The 20564-nt window shown below is 35.5% G+C and overlaps 1 protein-coding gene across 6 annotated transcripts in view; it reads left to right on the top strand.

The window, feature by feature from the left end:
* WDR17 (WD repeat domain 17) overlaps positions 1-20564 on the top strand; it is a 110303-nt gene that overhangs the window by 37237 nt on the left and 52502 nt on the right. For 5 of the 6 annotated variants that reach the window (XM_078069872.1, XM_078069873.1, XM_078069875.1 and 2 more), the window contains 5 exons: positions 2952-3135; positions 7519-7749; positions 13651-13902; positions 16046-16168; positions 19418-19602. In XM_078069872.1, the coding sequence (XP_077925998.1) occupies positions 2952-3135; positions 7519-7749; positions 13651-13902; positions 16046-16168; positions 19418-19602 (975 nt within the window). The remainder of the gene's footprint in view (positions 1-2951; positions 3136-7518; positions 7750-13650; positions 13903-16045; positions 16169-19417; positions 19603-20564) is intronic. The other variant, XM_078069877.1, reaches the window with a different exon arrangement.

Genomic DNA, 20564 nt, shown 5'->3' with positions numbered 1-20564 from the left:
GGTGCGTAAATTTATTTAGGTACTGTGGTCAGAAAATACCTTTGTAAAGAGGCATTTTTGAACTGAGACCTGAACAGGAAAGAATGAGTAACCATGAGCAAATCGATGGGGAGAACATTCAAGGCCAAGGGAACAGCAAACATAGGCTTTAAAGCAGAAATAATTTTGCTGTAATAGAAAAACAAGAAGGTCAGAGTGGACAAGCAAGAATGCTATACCAAGTGAGCCTTGCAAATAGCAGAGTTTCATAATGTAGGGCATCGAAGGCCGTGTTGCAGTTACGATTTTACTGCAAGTATATGGTTGAAGAAAGAATGGTGTAATAAATAGTTAATATAATAACGATTTGAAACACTCTTCCATAATACTGTGAAAGGTTCATTATTAAAAGGAAAAGCCAGGTACAACAAAACGGCATATACTATATAATCTCAGACATGTTGAAAATGCTAGAAAGAAAAATTGACTGATTAATGGTACATTTACAAAGGAAATAGGAAAGTTAGGCTATTTCTTTTTTTCGGTTACATACAAGACCACAACATAATGCCCCATGCAAAAAGCAATAACAGAAAATGGGCCCAGTGATATTGCTCTGCAGACTTTAGACATCTTAATAATATAATAATGAGCAATTGGTTTATTTAACCCAATTTTTTTATTGAAGTATAGTTAACAGTCCATGTTATATTAGTTTCAGCTGTACAACATATTGATTCAGCAATTCTGTGCATTACTCATGGTCATGACGTTAAGTGTCGTCAACATCTGTTACCTTACAGTGTTTTTACAGTATTGCTGTCTGTATTCCCTATGCTGTACTTTTCATCTCTGTGAATTATTTATTTTATAACTGGAAGCCTGTACCTCTTAATCCCCTTTATCTATTTCACCCATCCCCCCACCCATCTCCTCTCTGGCAACCACCAGTTTGTTCTCTGTAATTGAGTCTGGTTTTCTGTCTTGTTTGTTTTGATTTTTAGATTCCACATGTAAATGAAATGATGTGATATTTGTCTTTCTCTGACTTATTTCACTTAACATGATACCTTCTACCTCCAATCATGTTGTCACAAATGGCAAAATTTCATTCTTTTTTGTGACTGGGTAATATTCCATCACACACACACGCGTACACACACACACACACACACACACACACTTCTTTATGCATTTATCGATGGGTACTTGAGTTGCTTACATATCTTGGCTATTGTAAATAATGCTACAATAAAAAATAGGGGTACACATATCTTTTCAAATTGGTGTTTTCATTTTCTTTGGGTAAATACCCAGTAGTGGAATTACTAGATTATGTGGTATTTCTATTTTTAATTTTTTGACGTACTTCCATACTGTTCCCATGGTGGCTGTCCCAATTTACATTCCCACCAATAGTCTTTTTCTCCACATTCTCACCAACACTTGTTATTTCTTGTGTTTTTGATCTTAGCCATTCTGACAGGTATAAGATGATACCTCGTTGTGGTTTCAATTTGCATTTCCCTGCTGATGAGTGATGTTGAGTAATATTGGCCATGTGTATGTTTTCTTTGGAAAATGTCTATTTAGGTCTTCTGCCCATTTTTAATCAGATTATTTGTGAGGTTTTTTGGTATTCATTTTTATAAGTTCTTTATATGTTTTGGATAGTAACTCCTTACTGGGTATGTCATTTGCAAATATCTTCTTCCATTCCATAGGTTGCCTTTTCATTTTGTGACAGTTTCCTTCACTGTGCAAAAGCTTTTTAATTTGGTGTAGTCCCAGTAGTTTATTTTCTTAGCCTAAATTTTTTCATTTAAATCTATTTGAAAAATTACAGAAAAAATATCCCAAAACCAAGGGGTTTTTCTTCATAAATAGATATAGTTCTAAAAATATAATAAAGCTCTGAATTACTATGTACATTTAAATGTACATTTATTTTTACTTGTTTTAAAATTATTTATTTCAATTCTCTTATTTTTAAAAACTGATCTTTTTTCTGCTCATCATCACTTATCAGAGAAATGCAAATCAAAACTACAATGACATCTCACCTCACACCTGTCAGAATGGCTAAAATAAAAAAGCACAAGAAAGCGAGAATGTGGAGAAAAAGGCACCATCATGCACTGTTGATGGAAATGCAAACTGGTGCAGCCACTGTGGAAAACAGTATGGAGGCTCCTCAAAAAGTTAAAAATAGAACTACCCTAGGATCTCTGGATCACGCCAGTGGGTATTTACCCAAAGAATACAAGAACACTAATTCAAAGGAATGCATGCACCACTATGATTATAGCAGCATTATTTATAATACCCAAACTGTGGAAGCAGCGCTAGTGTCCATTGATTGATGAATGGGTAGAGAAGAAGTGGACCATATATACAATGGAATGTTACTCAGCCATAAGAACGAATGAAATCTTTCCATTTGCAACAACATGGATGGAGCTACGGAGTATAATGCTAAGCAGAATAAGTTAGAAAAAGACATATACCATATGATTTCACACATATTTGGAATTTAAGAAACAAAACAAGCGAGTGGAAAAATAAGAGAGGAAGAGACAAATCAAGAAACAGACTCTTAATTATAGAGAATAAACTGATGGAGGAGAGAAGGGTAGGGGGATGGGTGAAATAGATGTTGGGAATTACAAAGTGCACTTGTGATGAGCACTTGGTGATGTATGGAAGTGTTGAATCACTATATTGTACACCTGAAACTAATATAACACTATTAGCTAACTGGAATTAAAATAAAAACTTAAAAAAATGATTTCTTTATATTGATTGAATACACTTAACACTTGAAAGTAGACCAAGGCTTGAAATGTGTTCATATCATGTTATTAGGTGTACTAATTTTCATGTATGTAGCTTTTTAAAAATGTGATTATTAATGAAAAGTGTGTTATCTAAAAAGAAGCACTGAAAATGTCTTATTTATATATTTTTTTTAGTTGGATCACCGTTATAATGAATTCAAACTTCATGCAATTATGTCTGAACATAAAAAAACAATCACAGCTATCTCTTGGTGTCCACATAACCCTGATGTGTTTGCAAGTGGCAGTACCGATAATTTAGTGATCATTTGGAATGTTGCAGAACAAAAAGTCATTGCTAAGCTCGACAATACAAAAGGTATATTTATGACTGGGGTTTATTTTACTAAATGATTTTAGATTTTTAAAATTTATTTGACAGAGAGACAGCCAGAGAGGGAACACAAGCAGGGGGAGTGGGAGAGGGAGAAGCAGGCTCCCCGCGGAGCAGGGAGCCCGATGTGGGGCTCGATCCCAGGACCCTGGGATCATGACCCGAGCCGAAGGCAGATGTTTAACAGCTGAGCCACCCAGGCACTCCAAAATATTTTTATTTTAATAAGCGAAATATTTTATTTAAATTAGCTCAGGTTTTAAAGTACTGCTTTTCAAACTTTCCAGTGGAAATCTATGTAAGAAATTTCATATCTTGACTCATTGTACATACATATAAAACTGAAACAAAATTTCATGAAATATTTATACTTAGTACACCGATCAGTTAAAAACAGTCAATACCGAATGATTTCATTAATAGGTAAATATAACAAAACTTCCCAAAATAAATATAAAAATAATTGGTACGATTTTCTTAATGAGACAATTGGTCTAGCCCGTTCATTACTCTATTCCAATCTGAAACATACACTGACAGTGTTACGCATGTAATCAGAGCCCTGCTGAGTTGGTTTCTTTTATTTTTAATTGGGTCAAGATAGAAAGTCCTAGTTCACACAAGTAGGTCTTAGTGAATTGAATATTATTACTCTCTTTCTAGCTAGCCTCTTACCCCATGATAATAATGAAGTTACCATTTTTCTGTGTTAGATGTCGCAATAACTCAGTCCCTTTTTGGGTGCTAAGGGCGTCTCAGTTATTAATTACGATTTTGCGAGCTCCTGCTGGATGTGTTTTTCATGGCGGTCGTTCCTCTCACAATTACTGGTTATAACTTTGAGACAGAAAACTGAGATGTGACAGTCTCGCTAACTTTATTTTGTTCAGTTTCTTTATAATGTTCTTTTCGGTATGTAGCAACAATATTGAGAATTCATAGGCAATTATATGTAAATCTTGCTTCCCAGATAATAATAATGCCTTTTGGAACCTTTGGATATGCTCAGCATACTTAGTATTATTTCTTTTTCCTTGTCTGTTCAAATTTAGGTCATTAGGAATGTTGAAAATACCAGTAAAATAAACCAATTTTGTTACATAACTTTCATCTTAAAAAAAAAATTTGCCGAACAAGTTTAATTTTTCAACTAGAAAAATGTGAATCTCATTCCCACGCTCATATAATCTGCTGCTTATTTTCACTTGCAACAACCACTGAGCTTCAGTATTAGATAGTGTGCAGTGTGCTCCCATCTCTGAGCAAAAATTTTTTTAAAGTTATTCAGTGAGCTTCCATTAATGTAATGGTTTTCCTTAAGGTTTTCAATACATCAGTGAGAAAAAGCCGAAATACTTTTGCTACAAGGCTTTGTGATGTAGAAACAGCAATTGATAGCCTCAATCAAGATTTTTCATGTTTTTCTAGTCATACCTGTTTCTCTACCAATCACAAATCCTACAGGTTTTTCCATTATTGTTTTTAATGGTCAATAGTACATTTTCTCAATACTTTATATTCAGCTTTATGTGAAATTAATTTTAGGTAACACAATAAATACTCCTTAAATGCTACATGATGTCATTGTTCTTATGAAGTTATCACACAAAATCTATACTAGACTATAACTGCATAGCAACATTTTCTAAATGTTATGGTAGGTACAGATTAGACAGTATATTATTGTATTATCACCTAGTTTATCGACTGATTTGTCATCAAACACCATATGCATCACATCTTTTCATGATGGAAGAGTTTTTTATTCATTAGCTGTGTGCGCCATAGCTTTTTTTGCCACAGAGGATACAATTAAATAAGACTTCTTCATTAGTTGAATCATTGAACATTATATCAAAAACTAATGATGTACTATACCTTGGCTAATTGAATTTAAATTAAAAAATAGCTAAATCCTAAAAAAAAAAAAAATTTTTTTCATTAGCATTTGTAGAATGATTAAATAATTATGATAACAGTTTTGATCATTTTTACATATTTTTCCTTTCCTTACATATCTTCCTTTCCTTTGAAAATTTTCAGAGGCTTTACAATAAGTTCCTCATGCCATTTCTAAATATCTTCTTACTTTGAAAATTGAAAGCTATATTTGCAAAAAAATTATGAATATTTTGGTTATTTTCATTGTAAGTAATTCCCTTTGAAATGTCTTAGACTCTGTTTCTTCTTTTCAGAATCCAGCTTAAGCAAAGTAGAAATTTGCATTTAGTCAACCTTTTTTAAAAATCAATATTAGAACTTGAACTTGCCTCTCTATTTTTTATTTCGTTATTCTGTTTTCCACAGTAATAAAAATTTTATTTAAAACAAGTATTAGTTTGTTTAAATGTAAAATGTTAAAATTATCATAAGGTTGAAAAATATCCCACTTGATAATATCCTTTCAGAAAAAACACCCCAAAACATTGTTCCCAATGGATAATAGTACTGCCTACGCATCTTAGAATATTTTGGGGAGAATTAAATGAGTTGATATTTTATAGAGTTCTTAGAAGTACTTAGAAATAATAAACCATTATAGAAGCCTTTTCTGTTTCAACCAAATGACATTGTTTCTGGTCCCTTCTCTTCCTTGCTGCCTCTCTGGAAACATGCATTCAGAGAGCCCGTGTTCTAGTGGCTTTCTTCAGGGGTGCGATGGTGGTTTGACCCATTCAGAGTATCTCATCCCTTATTGGGAAATTCTACTTCTGTTAATGTATTCTAAAACCACATATATTTTTTAAAGATTTTATTTATTTATTTGACAGAGAGATAGAGAGCACAAGTAAGCAGAGCGGCAGGCAGAGGGAGAGGGAGAAACAGGCTCTCCACTGAGCAGGGAGCCTGACGTGGGGCTCGATCCAGGACCCTGGGATCATGACCTGAGCTGAAGGCAGCAGCTTAACCGACTGAGCCATCCAGGTGCCCACCATATCAGCTTTTTATTGGCCTTATTCATGGACACATTCATTCCTTCTATAAATATTTATGGAGTTACCATTTTATGTCAGGCCCTGAACTAGGCGTTAGGCTTCTGGTTTCTGCCTCTTGGAGCATTAAGGACACAAATTGAATTTACTGTCAATGAACAACTTTCAACTCTGTATCTTTGTTTATAGCACTTCCTCTTCCTGGGAAATACTACTTATCCCATACATTAAACTCTGCTGCTTCCTCAAAGTATAATTCAAATCCAGCTTCTTTCCAGGACAGTTGCCCAGCTGTTCACAAACCTTTCTGAATGTCCCAGTCATTTGGAAAACCTTGTTTTTGTTTTTAAGATTTTATTTATTTGACAGAGAGAGAGCATGAGCACAAGCAGGGGAAGCTGGAAGAGGGAGAAGCAGGCTCCCCGCTGAGCAGGGAGCCTGATGAGGGACTCGATCCCAGGACCCCGGGATCATGACCTGAGCCGAAGGCAGAGGCTTAACCGACTGAGCCACCCAGGCGCCCTGGAATACCTTGTTACAAATAGATTCCTGGGCCCGAATTCCATATGAGCTGATGTGCATATTCAGTTTGCTGATTCTGATGGATTTGTTTAAAGTATCTGTGTTGGGAGATTCATAATCTCTGTCTTGAGTTATAAATTTACCATAACACTTATTTTATATATGATTTATTTGATCACAGTAATAGTGAGGGGAATACAATTAACTTTTGTATTTCTTCTATAGTTTAAAAGGGTCTTTTACATGCATTATTATATTTCCTTTCTTAATATTCATGTGGAATAGGTGTTCAGCTATTTTTGGTTATATCCATTTTATAGATGAGAAGACAGGTTTAAGAGGTAAAATTACTTGTTTAGTTCATCTGAAGCAGCACTAAGATTTGACTCTAAACCCTGATAAAACATAGATTGTAGCATTAATTTTATTGTTATTAAATCCCTATAGTTGCATTTAACTTTTCATTTATATAATCCTTATCTTCCCAAGATATTATATCTTATATTTAAGATCCTTTAAAGCAGGAATTGTATACCATATTAACTTGTATACCTAGAATGTCTACGAGTCTACACAAAAGCTCAGTAAGAATTTATTGCTTTACTATGTAGCTTCTGAAAGAAAAAAACTCTATAAATGTCTGCATCTATGAAGCGTATTATGATAATTAGTAGTTTTAAACCTAATGAGGTACTTTTCCTTTCATTATGGAGGCACCCTACATATGTTGCCTGTAGTCTTTAGGGTCACTTTATAAGTCCGACTCCCAACTAGGAAGGTAGTAATATTTTTTTAAATGACAAGCCTATTCTTACAGTTTAAGTTGCTTTAGAACTGTGCAATGGAAATACTATTTAGTGGTACATCTTCCTCCTCACGGCTCTATTACGTATGTGTATTTTATTTCTTCTAGGGATGCCTGCCTCTCTTAGCTGGTGCTGGAACGCGGGTGACGCCGTGGCATTTGTTTCCCACAGAGGACCGCTGTTCATTTGGACCGTCTCAGGCCCAGAGAGTGGGGTCACTGTGCACAAGGAGGCGCATGGCTTCTTGTCTGATATCTGTATATTCAGATGGCACACCCAGAAAAAGGGGAAGGTTGTATTTGGTCATATGGATGGAAGTCTGTCAGTTTTTCAGCCAGGTAAGAATTTAATTTAGTCAGGTTTCTTTTTCTTACCTTATGTGATTTCTTGTTTACACAGCATACAGCCAAAGTTCACAGTATTTTAATTTTAAAATAATAGTTGTGCAAATAATATCCAGCACCACGAAGTAAGTTTTATTGTAATATATTTAACTCAACTGTGTAGATTGTACTTTGAGTTAACCCAAATCCGGTCATTTGCCCCATATTTTTACTTTAAGTCAATTGTTTATTTCTGTACATTTACTAAGAAAAATGACCTGAATGAATAAGGACATACAGCAGAGGAATATGATGACTTACTAATACTTCTCAAAAATATTTTCCCACCTGTTTGTAAAATACCATTGTGATATCGTAGGTCCTTAGCAAAGACTTTGAACTTGAGATAGAAAGGAACAGTAAATCTTTGGATTCCCCCATCAGTTACTTAATCTAGCTGAATGAACGGGTCTGAGGAACTAATTTATGTTTATTTTTTCAATTTAAACAATGATAAAATGTGTAATGGGGAGATCTGAAAAATACCAGAATAGCTCTCCACTCAAAAGTAGTATGGCTACCATTTGAGAAACATGCTTTTAGCCATCTGGCATCTCTCTTGATGTATGTGACTCCTGACTTGCTAGATAGATGGATAAAAGTGATTTTTAGGACTAAGATCATTACTTTCACAAAATGTATCACATCCAATTTTCTGAAACTAATAGAAGAAAAAAGAAATTGAATTTGAACACAAGAAATTATAAAAATTTGAATAAATATTTCTTAAATCTTTCTAACATTAAAAAAATGATATATATGATAATTGTATATGATTTCATGGATATGTGGAATTTTAAGAAACAAGGCAGAGGATCATAGGGGAAGAGAGGAAAAAATGAAACAAGATGAAACCAGAGAGGGAGACAAACCATAAGAGACTCTTAATCTCAGGAAACAAACTGAGGGTTGCTGGAGGGGAGGGGGGTGGGAGGGATGGGGTGGCTGGGTGGTGGACATTGGGGAGGTTATGTGTTGTGTAAGACTAATGAATCACAGGCCTGTACCCCTGAAACAAATAATACATTATATGTTAATTTAAAAAATATGTCAAAGGTGATGGGATATCACTCCCTGATTATATTATATAATAAAGATGAAGAGATTTTTTTCAGATGTAAAAATAAAATGATATATAAAACATTGATATTTTGGTGCCATTTTATCTCAAATACATTTCAAACAGGATCTACCGTTTTACTTCGTAAAGAAAGATAATAATTATACTTCTTTGCCACCTCCCCTCTGCTCTTTGTGCATATCCTCTTGTTCCTTTTGGTTATACTAATGTAACTTGGGGAGAATTTTATCTGTTTGTTTTAAGTTGGAGTGGGGAGGGATCTGTGCTTGTTTTCTGCTTCATTTGGATTTGTTGTCTCAGACACCCCCACCTAATCTGTTCTGTCCTCTGCATTGGGAGAAAATTCTGTTTTATAGTTGGTCATTAGGCTCATGCTTAAGTGACCTCATTCACAGGCTTTCTCTGATCTGGTGCATACCACTTCTTTTCCCTCCTGAGCTCTTGATCTACAGCAGTCTTCCTCAGTCCCGGGGCGGGGGGATTTAGGGACAGTCAGGGTGGCTGTGTGCTGTGTGGTTCCTTCTCTTGATTCTCTGCGGTCTGGGGGTGTAACCAGATCTTGTTAGGGACTCCCCACTACTCCCCAGCCAGCCTGCACCCAGAGATTTCATAAGGATTGTGATACTTTCTTTTTGAGGAGTCTGTGTGCTGCTGAGCTCTCAAGAGGATAATGAGGAGTGTGCACTTACTTTGGTCCAAATTTCATTCTAGATATTACTCATATTTCATAATTTGTCACTGTGACCATCTCTTTTTCATTGACTATGGCTTTCTTTTTTTGCTTTATTATTACTATTAGGCATTTTTTTAATTAGGTATTTTTGAATGTGTTAAGTCCTAAGACATTGAGACATTGTATCATGTATCTAAAATATAAAACATTGAGACATTTTATGCTTATTCTGGCATTGAAAGGATAGGGAGGCATAAAGACCTCCTTTGCCCTTTGTGTCTCCCTTTTGTGGGTTTAAGTCAGAGTGGAATGTTTTATATTTCAACATCTGACCTATGACTTCCAGAAGAGGCCATCATTTTCCCATAACTCATCTTCCAGTTACTAAATGCAGTAGTTTGTGCATCTCTACCCGTATCATCAAGTGTTATTTTTCTGGACCCACACATGGATTCATTTACTAGGGCTTACCCTAACAAAGTTCCACATACTGGGTGGCTTAGATCAACAAATGTGTTGTCTCGCAGTTCTAGAGACCAGAAATATGAAATCAAAGTGTCAGCAAGGCCCTCTGAAGGCAACAGGCCTGTCTCTTAGCTTCTGGTCATTCCTTAGCTTGTGGCAGCCTAGCATCAGTCTTCACATGGCATTCTCCCCGTGTGCATGCAGGTCTCTGTGTCCAAATTTCTCTTTTATAAGGACACAGTCATGCTGGATTATGGTTCACCCTCATGACCTCATCTTAATTTATCATCTGCAAATACCCTATTTCCAAATAAAGTCACATTCACAGATCCTTGGAGGTTGGGACTTCAACATCTTTTGGGGGGATACAATTAAACCCATAACAACCCCATACAGACTTGCTGGCCTCATTTATTCCATAGGATGTTTAGCAATGAATATATACAAAACATTAGGAAAGGTATAATCCTGCCATGTATTTTCCTTTTGCATATACATGAGCTAATGGGTCATAAAGGAGATACTACTTTTTATTCTGATGTTAATTCTGCATTGCGAGTTTGAAGCTTTGAGACTGTTAGCATTAATACTGATGTTATGCTTTTTACTTTTCCTAAGGAGGGTCACCTTTAAATTCTTAATGACTTATTGGCACAACAGATTATTCTGTCTCTGTGTAACAAGATAGAATTTATGTCCTCCAGGTTCCTGCAGGAGCCCGAGACCTCAAGCTCTCTGCTCGCCGGTCTTTCTCTCTCTAGGGAAAAAAAGGAGATATTCACGGAGGTGATGTTGCTGCCTTTCATGCCTTCTCCCTTTCAGTCTGAAAAGCACCACTTTATTCTATATTTGTGTATTGGATTTTCATGTAAAAATTCACAAATGAACAGAGGATTCTAGAGCCAAAATCATTAGAAAACTGCTCTAGCTATTTTAAAATTACAGTTTTGGACAAAGCTAGGTCATCAGAAATTTTTTTTATCTTCATAATAGAAATGTTTTCATTGAATTGTTTTTTGTGTTATTCCAAGGATGTGCGTGAATCAAATTTGCATGGTTTTATTTTAGAAATGTTGATGATATTCCCTGTCATACTGCATTCCCTTTTTGAAAACACACAGGAGACCTGTAATTTTGGTCTCAGTTCTGGGAAAATTGTTTCTCCTGAGCACTTTTTTTTTTTTTTTTGGTCCTTTTGTTTTATTTTTATCCTATGGACACGGTGAGTTATGTAACCTTTCATGATTTTTTTCTTCTTTGCTTTGGCCACTGGTTTCAAAATCAAAATTTGAACAGCTATGTGGATTATATGCCACCTCATTATTTCATTTTAATTTATTTTTTATTTTTTTTCATTATTTCATTTTTAAACCCCAATTTTCCCTTGCCCTGGTTTTTGGTTATGGTTTTTTGGTTTTGTTTTTTGTTTTAAATTTTATTTATTTGAAAGAGAGAACAGATAGAGAATGCATACAAGGTGGGGAGGGGCAAAGGGAGAGGGAGAAGCAGACTCCCCGCTCATCTGGGAGCCTGATATGGGACTCATTCCATGACCCCAGGATCATGACCTGAGCCAAAGGCAGACCTTAACCAACTGAGCCACCCAGGCGCCCCTAGTTTTTGTTTTTTATGCACAAATTATCAACCTTACCTTCTTATTGACTTATTCTTCTCAAATGCTTCTGTCGTATCTGACAACACAAGTTGCCTGATATTTGTATAATAAAATAGAGGGCGCCTGGGTGGCTCAGTCGGTTAAGCATCTGCCTTCGGCTCAGGTCATGATCCCAGGGTCCTCGGATTGAGTCCCGCATCGGGCTCTCTGCTCTGTGGGGAGCCCGCTTCTCCCTCTCCTCCCCACTTGTGCTATCTCACTATCTCTGTCTCTCTCTCTCAAATAAATAAAATCTAAAAAAAATTTTTTTCAAAAGAAAAAATAAAATAGACCATAAATAAAAATAAATAATATAAAATAATGAAAGTATTATCAGCTGTTCTAATGGTTGGCTGTAAAATTTTATAGATTTAGTTTTCTATTTTTTATAATAAAAATGTTGTTACTAGACAGAACAGAAAACAGTGACTGTAATTCATAATCATTTTGACTAAGCATGGGCTTTCAAGCAACATGATTTAGATACCATAGCATTTGCATTGCAGATTTTCCCATGTTTGTGTTAGTGGGTTGTTTTTATTTTTTTTCACATTCTGGAATATTTTTCATAAACCATTGATGTTAACTGGCACATGCAAATACCTGAAAATTACTTAAGAAATAGCTTTAGTAAAACTTAGGTTGATCATTTTTCTGTCTCTCTCTGACTTGTAATGATTTGTTGTATTAATATTACTGTTTGTTAGATCAAATAGCAATTTAGCAGATACTTATTTTGGGAAAGAAGAAGCAAACTTTTCTCGATGAGGATTTCAGAAATTTGATAAAGCCAAATAAAAGAAACATCACATGTACCTTCTATGATTTTATATGCAAAAATTCTAAATAAAATGTAAGATCAACATCATAAAGAATAATGTATTCTGACAAATTTAATCCCAACCCAGAAACTGTTTAAAGTTTTCAGTTCATTTTATAAATAGCTTATAAATCCAAGGAAATTTATTTTTTTGCTTTTATAATCTGATATGTTGAAAAACAGTATGTAATGGTGATATTACAGAAGGAGCTATGGTATCTGTCAGTTGGGTTATTGTTTAGTAAACACTTCTGGTGGCGTTTATAATCCTCAGGAGGAGTCGGTTCTGTGAAGACTGTGGTCTCTGAATACCGTTGTCTTGCTGCCTTTCCTCGGAATGGGAGGCCGGCTAATTGGAGCCCCGTGTGGTATATCAGCAGAAGCATTTTTTTCCCCATTGCCAGTTGTGTCTAAATTTGGAAGGAACAAGAGGGTTGTTTGATAATCCTTCGCTTCATTTAATTCCACATGTTTTATGTCCCTATTTTTCTGGCCGCCTTATTTACACTGGTTGTCGGGAGTGAGTTATGCTTATGAGCACTGCTGTGATGCATGAGGAAGGGGGGACCGTAAATATTGATACGCTGCTTATAACAGGCCTCACTGTTCTTAGCACTTGAAGTGACTAACTCACTCTTTTACAAAACTCTATGAGCTACGTATTGTTATGTTCTCCATTGTACAAATAAAACACTGAGCGCACAAAGATTCAGTGTCTTGTCCAAGAGCACAGAGCTAGTCGGTGGTGGAACGAGGCTGTGCACCCAGGCAGTGGGCTGCAAAGTCTGTGCTTTTAACCACAACAGGGTGTTCCTCTTGGTAAGTACTTCCCTATCCCCACACTGCTGCAACTCGGTGGAAATTGTAGTTGATGACGTGATCCTGGGTATTGTTTATGTGCATCTTTTTCTTTTGGCATTTCAGTAACAAATAAGAGAAACATTTAGGGCACCAGAGATGGCCAGAGCAGAGCAGTTCAGTCTGACTTTCATCTCGTCCCCCTGCACTCCCGTGTCACTTAGGACCTCTGCACACAAAGGCCAGATTTCTGTTCCCAGTACTCTCAGAGACCAGGGATGTGCAAAGAGGAAATTAATATGACCTCAGTTGTTGATTTTCTTTTGAGCATTTTGTTTAAAATCTTTTTCTTTATATTTTAATAGGTAATAAAAGTCAGAAACATGTTCTGAGACCTGAATCTCTTGAAGGGACAGATGAGGAAGATCCAGTGACAGCCCTGGAATGGGACCCACTGTCTACCGATTATCTCCTTGTGGCTAATACGCATTTTGGAATTCGCCTGCTAGATTCGGAATCACTTTATTGCATAACAACATTTAATTTTCCCAGTGCAGCAGCTTCTGTTCAGTGCTTGGCCTGGGTTCCCAGTGCTCCTGGGACGTTTGTAACTGGGGGTAAGTTTACCCTATTCCCCAAAGTTTTAAATATGTGTTTATTCTCTGAGTCAGGGAAGTTATAGTCTTTTATTGGTTAATTTTGTATAAAATGTATTAATACCCAATACTATCATTTATTATAGTAAATGCCTAGTTACTTTTATTTATACTGTATGTCATTAACATAATGGCAAATAAATATGAAATTAAGGCCCAGTTTTCCAGGTTTCTGGTATTAAATTGGACTGTATTGTGTATGTGCACACGTGTGCTCGGGTTTTTGTGTTTGTGTGTAGAAGACAAAGATAATTCAGTTTCAGTCATGGAAGGATGACAGTAAAAGTAGTAACTAGAAAAACAGTTGCTCTAGATGGGAGCTCTGTTAGCCTCACTGATAATTTGGACAGTCAGTGACCATGAGTACCTAATTAGACCAAGGCATTTTCAATCTAAGTTGGAAATGAAAGTGGGGTTTATCATCATGGCTTGAAAGGAAGCTCCTTCTTGGTTTCCCAGTCATGAGACAATTAGTAAAGCTAAGAAGTGACAGGGGATGGGAAGATAAGTGCACTTAAGCTAGTAATTAGAAATTAAATAACTCCTTCTACTGGTTTCTTAGGATGCAAGAGAGAGGTCTCTGAAAGACTGAGTACTTTCAGCTACTGTATAAATACTTCCCATATTTGCTTAATGTGAAATAACAGAGTCTTTATCCTCACAACTGTCTTGAAGAAATTCTTTACTTCTTTAAGCACTTACATTACGCATGGATGTAGATGGAGTCTTACATAGCTTAATTGCCTGTCACTTTGTACGATATAATTAATGACAGGCAGGAACATTTAAAATATATTATCATTATTCCTGAGTTAAAATTCACATGCCATAAAACTCAGCATTTTGTTTTGCTTTTTAAAGATTTTATTTATTTATTTGCCAGAGAGAGAGAGAGCACAAGCAGGGGGAGTGGCAGGCAGAGGCAGAGGGAGAAGCAGGCTCCCTGCAGAGAGCAGAGCAGGGAGCCTGATGTGGGGCTCGATCCAGGACCCCGGGATCATGACCTGAGCTGAAGGCAGACGTTTAACCGACTGAGCCACCCAGGCGCCCAAAACTTTGAAGCATATGTGTCAGTGGTGTCTGTAGTCACAAAGGTGTACAATCATCACCATGATCTCACTGTGGGACATTTTGTCATGCCCCCAGTAGACTCGGTAGCTGGTAGCAGTCGCTCTTCATGAACCCCTCTCCGTGGCCCCAAGTGCACACGTGTGTGTATTTAACTGCTAACCTACATTCTATCTCTGTGGATGTACTTAGTCTGGACGTTCCATAGAAATGAAATCATTCAGTACAAGTGTCGGACTGACCATAAAGTTTTCAAGGTTCATCCATGTTGTAGTGTGTATGAGTATTTCATTCCTTTTTATGGATGAATAATATTGCATTGTATGGATATGCCAGATTTTGTTTATCCACTTATCAGTTGACAGACATTTACCTTGTTTCCACTTTTTTGGTTTTTTTGCTATTAGGAATAATGCTGTGCTGAATGTCGGTGTAGAGGTTTTTGTGTGGACATGATGTTTACCATTCTGTTGGGTATGTGTGTAAGAGTAGAGATGCTGAGTCATATGGTAACTGTTTAATCACTGGAGGAAGTGCCAGAAAGTTTCCCAAAACAGCTTCTATATAAGAGGTGGGATTTTCAGGAAGTGGGGAGCTTTCTAGTTGGTCTTTTGGTATGTCAGGCAGTCTTGGTTGCAGGTGAGCAAAGGGGCAGTTTACGTACATTTCAAAAGACAAAATATTATTTAATGTTAGAGGTGGAAAGTTTTTTGTAGCTGGCTTCCCTAGAGCAAAGGTGTCAGTGGGGTGATCAAAACTCTGATAATGATCTTTGTAGGGGGAAGCCGCCAAAGCAGACAGTCGTTAACCCTAGGAAAGGATTTGGAACAGAAAAAAGCAAAATAAGCCAAACATTTAAAGGATGAATAGCATTTCACCTGTTTCTTTGGGTTATTGTACGATATTGTTTGAAGAATGTTAGTAACTGGTGCTAAAAATCTTGCAAGTTAAAGTTTTTGTTACTACTTTTGTGTCTGGGCATTTTATGTTTCAAATAAAACTAGTTAATATAATGCTTTTTTCTTGATCTGACTAGATTCTAAAGTGGGGGTTTTGCGCATTTGGAATGTTTCAAGAACAACACCTATTGATAATTTTAAATTAAAGAAAACAGGGTTTCACTGCTTACATGTACTTAATTCTCCTCCAAGAAAAAAATGTAAGTAAAAAATCATCAAAATTTAATATTTTAAAATGTCAGATTTACTGCTATCAAATAAAATGACTGATATAATGATATACCAACTGAACATAGTAAAAAAAATAAATTTACACTGTATGTTAACCTACTGGAAATTAAATAAAAACTTGGAAAGAAAAAGAAAAAAAATAAACATACCAAATACTATATGCTACTGAAAAGCAGGTTTTAAAAAATGGCCTTTGACAATATGTGTACTAAAGAGCTATCGAGGCCACATAATATCTAATATTACTAAGTTGAAAATATTTAGAGCCAAGTTATATTTTTAAAATGCTAATAAATGAGGATATTAAGATAATCTCAAATTATCTACATAGGGAAAATGAAGCAATGATTTTGGTGAAAATAAGAAATATCAAGAGTAATAGATCAAATAAAATTGATCTGAACTAGGAGACTTTATGTTTTAAGTGTGGCTCTTTTACAATCTGGAGGGTTTATAGCAAAGTTGAAATAACCTAAATATTTGAAATATAGGATCTGGAACATATATTCCATGGTTGGATACCAGATGTCACTGATTAGTAGTTGCTATTTTGGATATTCTTTATTTATTTATTTATTTTTTTTTTAAAGATTTTTTTATTTATTTGAGACAGAGAGAATGAGAGAGAGAGAGAGAGCACATGAGAGGGGGAAGGGTCAGAGGGAGAAGCAGGCTCCCCGCCGAGCAGGGAGCCCGATGCGGGACTCGATCCAGGGACTCCAGGATCATGACCTGAGCCGAAGGCAGTCGCTTAACCAACTGAGCCACCCAGGCGCCCTGGATATTCTTTATTTTTGTCTACTTTTTTTTCTGATTACTTTTAATTGCTTCTCTAATCAAGAAAAAAATAATAAAATACGCTTAAGCAATAAAGGAAAGACTCTGGAATTTGGGGGGAGGTTTAGAATTTGAATTTTTCTTAAACATGAGAGAAAGGGATTGGCTTCCTAGTGAGCCAGTCATGATTACTCTGTGTGGCTGGTAGTGCTTTCATTTTTGTGTGGATCATAGAAAAACATGGGGTGGGGGACTTAGTGATTGAGCAATCAAGAATTACTGACTCCCCCTTACTCACTACTGTTTATCTTTATAATATACTAAATAATTAGCAAGAGCTATTCATTTTTTTATCGTCTAATGTCTCTTTATTTTTTATTTTATTTTTTTCTTTTCAATTTTTTTAAATTTAATTTCTAGTTAGTTAACACACAGTGCAATATTGGTTTCAGGGGTAGAATTCAGTGACTCATCACTTACATATAACACTCAGTACTCATCACATCAAGTGCCCTCCTTAATACCCATCACCCATCTAGCCCATCCACCATCGACCTCCCCCCCATCAACCCTCAGTTTGTTCTTTAGAGTTAAGAGTCTCTATGGTTTGTTTCCCTCTCTCTTTCTCCCCCTTCCCGTATGTTCATCTGTTTTGTTTCTTGAATTCCACATATGAGTGAAATCATATGATACTTGCTTTCTCTGGCTGACTTATTTCACTTAGTATTATACTCTCTAGTTCTATCCATGTCATTGCAAATGGCAAGATTTTGTTCTTTATGATGGATGAGTAATATTCTATACACACACACACACACACACACACAAACCCCAGGGGCTATTCAAAGTAATTCAAAGTAACGTTATTTTGGTTGCAAATTTAGTATCGAATTTAGTGGGCAATGGCAAATAGGGGACAGTTTCTGTGTTTGAACCTCCAGGCTTTCCACAAATTTAAGCTTTTCTGTGGCATCCTAACAGTTCCAAATCCTGGAAACTGGAGGGTATAGAAACATTAGGGCCAGAGAAGTAATATGCTGGAGGTTAGCATATTTTTTATCCTGTATTTTTTTAAGTTCTTAGTTTCTTTGTTTAGTTGCTATCATGGGATGACTGAAATTTTATAGATTCTCTTCTTTCTCGTATTTTTTTTTCTTATTACAAGAGTAGCCTCTGCCCATTAGAGGAAAAACCAAAAATATAAAGAAGCACATACCAATCTTATCATTATTAAAGCAAATCCTTTCAGGATAACTATTATTAGACATCTTGTTTTTTTCCTCCCAATTTTTTAAAGTAACAAAGTGTGAAATAAGGAAAATTATGTGAAAATGAAAAATTTTAGATGTAGACATACTTACCAAATCCTTTAAAAAGATAAATGACAGATACATAGGTGCGTATAAGGTATCAACACCACCCATAATGTCAACAAATTAAAATATTAGAGGAACCAGCCATGGAAGATGCTAATTTTAATGAAACTGTCAGCAGTATTTTATTGAACCAAATGCCTCTTTTGTTATTTGTAGTTTATGCTAGTTTGGACTTCCTGTCATTGTCAGATTCTGAGAAATGAGTGTTATCCAAATGAATGCAATAAGGAAGACTTTATTATATTTGGATCAAAAAGAATTTACTGGGAAATATTCATCTCTATTCTATGTAATTAATATAGATTGGCCTGATCATTTCCAGAAGTATCATTATTTTGAATTATGTTTGCAAGAGAATATTCACGTTCTAAGGAAAAACTTCTTGAGAGAAGACAAAAGACAAGACAAAGAATATACAGAGAGACATATTAATATAATTTAAAATTGAGAAACGGAAGTGAATGAACAGTGAAAATAAACCCGAGGAAGAAGAGAGAAACATTGAGATGCAAATGTATGTCAGGCAGTTGTGATTCTTAATTTGGGTGCTAAATTACAGTGAATTACAAAGAACCTCAAAAAGAATTATTTTCATTGGATTGGAAATTAGTGGAAGAGAGTTATTAGCTTTAAAATAAAAACATTCTCATGCATGTTTGTGTGTGTAGAGGGGAAGTAAGCCATTAGTCAGCATTTTGAAAAAATGATTCTAATTAAAAAATAATCATGCTGTGGTTTAATTTATGGGGCAATAAGAATCCAAATATTCACAACATATCGTGGTTCCTCACTCACTAATTTTCATCCATTTTGCTGCACCTGCACTTTTATACATCTCTTCAAAATAACATCCACTTTTACATATACGTATGTATGATTTTTAGCCATGCTGCAGAAGGACTTCTGTGGCAGAAAATGTGGTTCTTGCCTCGTGGTTTACTGATATAAATTCTGGATAAAAGAAAACAGAGGGGCATCTTTATAAATTAAGCCCTGTGGTTTCATTCCAGCTTATGGGAAGCTGTTAATGTAAATATTTACTTGTTTATTTTTTTCTTTTTTTAGTTTCAAGCCAGTCTCCAACTAAAAATCATTATATGTCCTCAACAAGCGAAGCAGTTTCACCCCCAACTTTGACACAGAATCAGGCATTTTCTCTTCCTCCCGGGCATGCAGTGTGCTGCTTCTTGGATGGTGGAGTTGGACTTTATGACTTGGGAGCCAAGAAGTGGGATTTTCTCAGGGACTTGGTATGTCTGCGGTCATTCCTTCTTTTATACACAACACTTATTTTGTGTTAGCTCATGATGTTTACTTTTACTTACACACCAAGATTGTTAAAGTTATTTTCGTAAAGAATTGTATGTTAGGACTTTATCTTGGTTGGCTGAAACATTTTAGAATTATGTACAGAATGATGGATGATGAAACTAGGACAATTCTTAAAATTTTAAATTTTAAACTTCTTTCAATATTAATGTTTATTTAGCTTATGATTACTCTGCATGGTTCGTATTGTGTACACCACGTGGATCCTTCATATAGTACTGGAAAATTACATTGCTGTACTATAGTTTGGAAGCAAAAAGAGAAATAAATATTCTTTCAGGAGGAAGGACAAGTCCATCTCTGCCAGTTACTCCAAGTTTTATTGTTCGTATGTGTGAAATGAACAAGGTTGGGTTCAGTGTTTTCTAAGATTTTCTAAGATTTCTAAGATTTATTGCTGTTATCAAATCAATACAGTGATTCTGTGATTCTGTAAACTTTTGTTCTCATGATCATTAAGCTTCCATATAAATTAGAATACAACCTCACTGAGGACTCACATTTTTGACTGATTTTGTTCTGTGCTTTAACCACCTAAAATAGTACCTGGCACATAGCAAGACTTTATTCAGTTTTGTTGAATGAATGAATCTGTGAATGAGTGAAGGCATGCAATAATGTATATTGTGTTGTAATTGATATTTGTCAAGAGTCAGCTTCTTTAAATCTCCCTATTTCGGACTGCATAAAAATGCCTTTTTATTTTTTACAGGTTTGCATTAGACTCATCTAGGCATTTAAAAAACTTTTAAGTGTTGGTTGTTTTTCTGTAGAAAAACTTAGAAAAGGAATATAGAGCTATACTTAACCCTTATAAAATAATTGAGGGAAAGAAAGTAATACTGTATCATTTTAGGACAAATTTAATTTTGTCCTTGAGTGA

The sequence above is a fragment of the Halichoerus grypus genome, chromosome 3, assembly GCF_964656455.1.
Source record: "Halichoerus grypus chromosome 3, mHalGry1.hap1.1, whole genome shotgun sequence".
NCBI classification, from domain to species: domain Eukaryota; kingdom Metazoa; phylum Chordata; class Mammalia; order Carnivora; family Phocidae; genus Halichoerus; species Halichoerus grypus.
Note: the sequence above shows the minus strand (reverse complement) of the source record. Positions and strands in the feature narration are given on the sequence as shown.